Source organism: Austrofundulus limnaeus, unplaced genomic scaffold (assembly GCF_001266775.1).
Source record: "Austrofundulus limnaeus strain Quisiro unplaced genomic scaffold, Austrofundulus_limnaeus-1.0 Scaffold132, whole genome shotgun sequence".
In the NCBI taxonomy this organism is placed as follows: Eukaryota; Metazoa; Chordata; class Actinopteri; order Cyprinodontiformes; family Rivulidae; genus Austrofundulus; species Austrofundulus limnaeus.
This window is the reverse complement of record NW_013952534.1, coordinates 718,440-725,124: the sequence shown is the minus strand read 5'-3', so window position 1 is coordinate 725,124 and position 6,685 is coordinate 718,440. Positions and strand designations below refer to the sequence as shown.

At 40.0% G+C, this 6,685-nt stretch overlaps 1 protein-coding gene across 1 annotated transcript in view; it reads right to left on the bottom strand.

Annotated features, from left to right (window-relative positions):
• Positions 1 to 6,283, bottom strand: part of esrp1 (epithelial splicing regulatory protein 1) — a gene marked incomplete at its 3' end in the record, with an annotated part of 14,913 nt that extends 8,630 nt beyond the window's left edge. Inside the window, 7 exon segments of the mRNA XM_014015631.1 lie at positions 626 to 736; positions 820 to 874; positions 3,090 to 3,233; positions 3,574 to 3,685; positions 5,001 to 5,117; positions 5,241 to 5,411; positions 5,952 to 6,283. Coding sequence (XP_013871085.1) covers positions 626 to 736; positions 820 to 874; positions 3,090 to 3,233; positions 3,574 to 3,685; positions 5,001 to 5,117; positions 5,241 to 5,411; positions 5,952 to 6,083 — 842 coding nt within the window.
• Between the last annotated feature and the right edge of the window lie 402 nt (positions 6,284 to 6,685).

Genomic DNA, 6,685 nt, shown 5'->3' with positions numbered 1-6,685 from the left:
TTACGCAGCTCATTTACGCACGTTTCCTGAAGATAGAAGTGTTTGTTGAATCTGACGTGACATGTTCGTACGAACCTTTTGTACGAACAAAAGTAAGAGAAATTTAGGAGAAGAATACGAACATGTTCTTGCATGAGGCCCATTGAGCCGAAATTTTGGGTGGTGGGAGCTGTGATCACCAACATAATAGTACTGTCACATCATAAATTTAAGATGGCAGCCGCATGGCAGTATCTGTCAATGTTTTACAAAGAACTCTTGTAGTTGCTTCATTCTATTGCTATGTTACAGACTAGCTTCTAGATGTTGCTCAATTTACATTAACTGGTTCTTAAACCCAGAGCTATTACACACAGTTGTTGATTACTATTAATTCAGTGGTTCAGAAAAAGTTATTTTTTCTTCACACACTTACTGACAGGTTGCCTCTACAGCAGACAATGCAGCTTGACAGATATTTATTCAGTTGTTGCTCTAACTGCCCGTCATTAAAATGCCACATGTGATCCCCACCCCACTTGTCAATCAATTGGGGGTGGCCAATCAGGTGCCGGCCAGCCCTCTGGCTCTTCCCCTGCACCACAGCAGCTGTTGAATCGATCTAAACTTGTACGAGTGTTCATACTTGGCAATGTTGAGGCCCCTGAAGAATCGAGCGATGTCCTGGTCAGAAGACTGCCATGGCAACCCTCTGGCTCTTATCACTGTGTTGTCACACACTTTCTCCATCTTACTGCTGCACACACACACACAGACAGAAATAAGCACAACAATTGGGACTTTAAGGCAATTTCAAAGGCAAAATAAAAATAAACTCACCAAGTGCCACTTTCAAATCTCTCGCTAACTCTCTCAGGGTTAGAAAACGTGTGGCCTGTAACAAAAACCCGTGAAGAATTCAACATTAGCACATAATTTAAAACAAAAAACTAACAGTTTTAATTACCCTTGTTACCCTCTAAAACATAAAAACACCTTTTAATTAAGCATTTGTTTTTTTTTCCTAATATTAATGTTAAGTAAAAAAAATATTATGCTACATCTAGTTTCAGGTTTATAAATTTGTTTATGTAATTTGTTTTTTAAATTACATAAATTACCTTTAGCGATACAGATAAAATTTGTAATAAGTGTCAGTGAGTTTTCCACTTCACTATCTTAAAAGAGGTGGTTCAGATCTCTTGAACCAGAGAGATTATGAGCTATAAACATTTTACGTGTCATAGATAGCCCTTCAAACAACCAAACATTTTGTTAAAAGAGTGAGTTGTTACAGTTTGAAGGGTATTGAAATGTTTGTCAAACTTAAAARTAGAACCAGTTTGAAGGAACAGAGTGCCTCAGTCCAGGGAATTAAATTATGGAATAATAGAGGATAATGTTAAAAAAGCCAGATCAATGTGTATATTTAAGAAAATGATAAAGGTAAATCTGTTGGAGAAATATGTATGAGTATAAGGCATGAATTGTTACTCAAAAAGGAATTAAAGCTTTGTTTTTTCTTTCATATTTTTGTACATTGTAAATTGAAGATTTTTTTGATTGAATTTATTTAAGAAAAAGGGGCAGAAATCATAAGATTCTTTTCTTCTTCTGCTACATTTCATTTTATTTGATTTGTTTTTTTGTTGTATGTTGAATTTATGTTGTTTTGTTTTAAATGAATAAACTTTATAAATAAAAATAAGTTTGAAGAAATTGAGTTTAATTCTGACCTGATTGATGAGCTTATGGCCAATTCATGGAAGATAATGAGAATGCACTTTTATAAACTTTTACACTGCAATCACTTTTTAATTACATGGTTATTCCAGCAGAAACAATGCAATAGTCTTGCCAGACATCATACAGATGCTTCTCATTAACGTCTTCATCTGGGTACTTGTTTGGCCATGCCATGTTTGTGGGCTAGCATTTAGCTTTGTTATGGCCATTACAAGCTTATGTGAAACCAGTATGGAGGAACCACAAAAGTAGCTACAAAATATACATAAATAAAAAACAAACTTGAACGAGGCAGACAGGCCCTTCCAGGACACACCATGCTGCTGTAGTAAACCATGACATCAAAAAAATAAATAAAATAAAAGAAGTCAAACTGGCACAGAGCTTTGGTATTTATAATCTGATGGAGTAAGTCACAGATCATACGTTTACTTTGGAAGTGAAAGATCGGGAATGGGGGAAAGGTGTTGACTGCAGCGTTCAGTACACTTTTTACTGCTTATTTATGGCGCTCCACCCTTTTTTAAAGAAGTATTGCGTACTATGCAGTTACTCACTGTTTTTTTAAATGGTCTGAGCACAATCTAGAATGCTGGGATTTGGTGAAATCTTTGCAGATGATTCTTGTTAAACACAAAGACCCTTGTGTGGAAAAAAATAAAATAAAAAAAGATGCTAAAATATTCTCAGAGTTTCCCCCAGAAAACTGGCTAAGGCTGGCAGTAGTGTTTATAAATTCAAGGAAGCGGTACAGTATAACGTTTGCAATGATGGCTGGAGGTGAAAATAGTATAGTTTCTAATGCCACGGTAGCAGAGTGCTACATTGCTAAAGCTAGGTTCTAGTCCCTTATCATGTTGTCTCGTTTGTCCAGTAGTGAAAAAAAAAAAAAAAAACCAGAAAACACTGCTGGCGTTGACTCTAAAGGTTTTTGAAGCGGGGCAGTGGGATAAGTAAGGACTTTTGGGTTGGCTGGGCTATAATACACCAGAGGAAACCCTGGTGCTGCAACGTAAACAAATTTCTTCTGCTAGCACCCACAAATATAGCAATTCTATCACGTGATCTGCAAGTCATTACGTAACTTGAAAATCATCTATTGCTAGCTGCTTCTGCTGGTATTTGTTCTCATCCATGATAATAAAAATTATATGTAAATAACAATGTAATGCATAATTATTATTTGTGTTAATAAAATAGTTAGCTTCTCAAATAGTTAGCTCGTCATTCCACCTGAGGTAGGTAATATTTATTGTTTGTAACTTTTCTACAGAACCCCACTTTTTGGATTCAACTCGTAAATGAGTTCACTTTAAATTAAATCAAACCAAATCTTTGTTAATAACCTGACATGTGATACTTACAGAATGGCTCTGAGAGCAGCGTGAGAACAATGCTGGCCATGAGCCGGACCTGCTGCACGGCCACTTCCGCGGGCAAAACTCCTGATGGCTCATGAGCAGTTGAGGGATCCCACATGGTGGGAACATTCACAGGTATGCTAAGAGCTGGAGGAGTAGCTGGTTAAAGAAGCTACAGAGTCACTAAGTGGTTTGACTACAATCAGAAGTGTAAAACATCTGGATCAAAACATTGACATGTCAGGTTTGCTCTGCCATTGGGTGTGTGGGGTTTGTCCTGTTGGCTAAACACACACACTTCTTAGCTTAGAGCTTAGCAAAGTGCTGCCATTCTTCCTTATTTGCATTTCAAAACCTCTTACCCAGCAGCCAACACCCTGGCCTGTAAAACATCTAGTACGTTATTCTTAAACATTCTTCAAAATGACAGAAAAACACGTCTGCAATTAACAACAACAATATGTTGTCACACGTGTGAAAAGGATACACTCAGCCATGACGTGTACATTCAAAGCCTTGAGGTCAGAGTCGGTAAAGTGATTCTTGAACTCCTTCCGAAGGTCGAAGAAGGAGTAGAAACATTCGGGGACCAGGATGTTCTGCAGAAAGAACAAACAAAAGGAAAGGATGTGAAGAGGTGGCTCTTCAACAGCTGCTGTTTTATTACTTTTTGTCACACTTATGTTTGCTCAGGCAAACAAGAGCATACATGGCTTTCTAAACAGAGGGCAATGGTGTGTATCCTCAGGTATGTTCATAGGTGTGTGTCTGTTTTTGTGTGCGTGTGTGCCCTTGTTTTTGCTACTTAGTGGGGACGATTTTTTCAGGAAAATGCAGCCTCGTGGGGACCGGATGCTCCTCGTGGGGACCAAAGCCTGGTCTGTCCTGGTCTGTCCCCACAACTTTGGATGCTGATTTTTGGTGGGGGGTGGGGTAGGGGTAAATGGTAAATGGTAAATGGACTGTACTTATATAGCGCCTTTCTATCCATCAGGGACACTCAAAGCGCTTTACACTGCAGACATTCACCCATGCACACACACATTCCCACACTGATGATGGCAAACTACAATTGTAGCCACAGCTGCCCTGGGGCACACTGACAGAGGCGAGGCTGCCTTACACAGGTGCCACCAGACCCTCTGACCACCATCAGTAGGCAAGGCGGGTAAGGTGTCTTGCCCAAGACACAACGACTGAGTCGACTGGATGGGAATCGAACCGGCGACCTTCCGGTTCCAGGTCAACTCCCCTAACCACTCTACTACAGCCGCCCCAGCCGGTAGGTTTAGGACCAAGGTGTGAATTAAGTTTTGGTTAGTTTTAGGGTCAGGTAGGTACCTGTGAGGTTAATTTTAGTGTAAATGGTCTGGGTTAGGTTTTAACATTTCAAAAAAAAAAAGAATGGAAGTCAATGGAAAGTCCCCACAAGGATAGAGACATAGTAGGTGTGTGTGTGTGTGGGGGGGATGGGTTTTTCCTACAATGTGGGGAATTTTTTTAACCAAAAAAAAGCAGCCTCGTGGGGACTGAAGTGAATCTTGGGGACCAATGCCAGGTCCCCACAGGTCCAAATGCATGTTACAGGTGTGGGGTTAGGTTTAGGACCAAGGTTTAGGTTAGTTTTAGGGTCAGGTGGGTACCTGTGAGGTTAATTTTAGAGTATATGGTCAGGGTTAGGCTAAAGTCTAAAAAACATGAAAGTAAGTCAATGGAAGGTCCCCACATGGTCGAGAAACAAACGTGTGTGTGTGTGTCACTGGACAGGTCTGCAGGAGTTTCACTGCAGATCATCTTTCATAGCAACATTTGATCCAGCTGGGAGCAAAGTGCTGCTGACACAGCACTGAAGGATCCTGCAGTACACTACATACGCCCTGGCTGCGAGGCGTTTGCCCTACCCTGCTCGCTCACCTTGCTCGCTGCCTCGGGGTGAATCACTTGGCGGATGTGGAGCTGCCCGTCTGTACACAAACACACTGACGTGCCTGCGCCCGCAATGTTCACCTCATTCGTCAGCTGCAGATTAAACTGCAAAAGGAGGACGTTTAGAAATAAAAAGTCAGAAATTATACATCATACATACTTTTTATCATGAAGTACAAAACTAAAACTGTATTTTTCTTTTTACACACACTCCAGAGGCAACATTACCACGTTGAAAGCGTTGTTGAGACATGTTGCTGTGTAAATGCAGTCTGCTCCGTTCACGCTCTCCTCCTCCTTTTCCTCCTCCTCGCTTTCCTTCACAACATCTTTATCCACTTTTTCGTCTGTCAGGTCTGAGAGGTCAGGCTTGATGATGAGCTCATTCACCCTGCCCAACTGGTTCAAAAAGCAAGCAAGAAAACAAAGGGGAAAAAAAACAAGTCAGTCTTGAAACAGCTTTCACGTGATGACAAGGAAACATTGTATAATTAATATATATTAATTACATACTGCCAGGACTCTCTTACTTTATCACGCTCAATTTTACAGAAAAAAAATCTCTAAAACCTATGTTAATAACTGCATGACAAACTAATACTGTATAACTTTTAACTTGTGCAATTTAAGCAAACTCTCACACTGCTCTTTTTTTTACATTTTTATATACATATAGCAGTTTAATATCATGCTGTCTGTCATACCCTTCTATATGAAAGGGAGGGTCAGTGTCTCTGCCTCACGCAGACTTAAATAGTTTACCATAATTGGGAATCGAACCTCCGATCGAGAAACAATCTCCCTTCCCACTGAAGCAAGCGCTGAAGTTTAATGAACCACAGCTCGCTTTACCTGCCGTCACCTATAATCACATTTCCTGCTTTGTAACAGGCAGTGGGCAACTACTAACAAAAATAAGGAAGAAAAAAAGAGTTTTACCGTTTTATTCTTTACATCAACCAGCTGCCAAACCAGGCGAAGCAGGTCCTTCTCGTCAGAACCCAGCAGCTCTCCGGCCGCGCCAGATGTGGTGGTGAAAACCACCGCCAGGTAGTCTACCTGCGCCGTCATCTGAACACAAACAACTAAAAAACAAAACAACCAAAAAATAATAAAAAACCTAAAAGTAATACTACACTGAAGGAAAGAGAACTAAGTGAAACACCTGTGGAAGGCTAGAATAGGCTACTTGAACGTAAATGTTAGCACCTTGAAGCTTTTTGTTTTTATTTTTAATTTTTTTCCCGCGTGCTAAGGCCTCCCGCAGTCACCATTGCGGAGTAATGGCTGAACACTCCCCGGTTTTGTAGTGATTCTTACCTGTGCTTGACACGTGACTCTCCACCTGGCACCGCCCTCCCTCAGGTGGGACGTGGCAGAGCATGGAGAACAGAAAAGGATCTCCTGAAAAGTTTTTTTTTATCTCTGCAGCTGATGTTTTTAGAATTTGCAGGGTGAAAAAACTGAAATCCACAAAATTAGGTACAATATGTAACCTATTTTATATAATATTTTTATTAATGCACTATAAAACAGTTCTAAAAGTTGATTTCAAAACAAAAACGCAATAGAATAGAATAGACTTTATTGATCCCTAACAGAAAATTGCCTATATTTTTTCAAGCTACTCCATCCAAAGTGTTAAATATTAAGAAAATAAAATTGTATATATG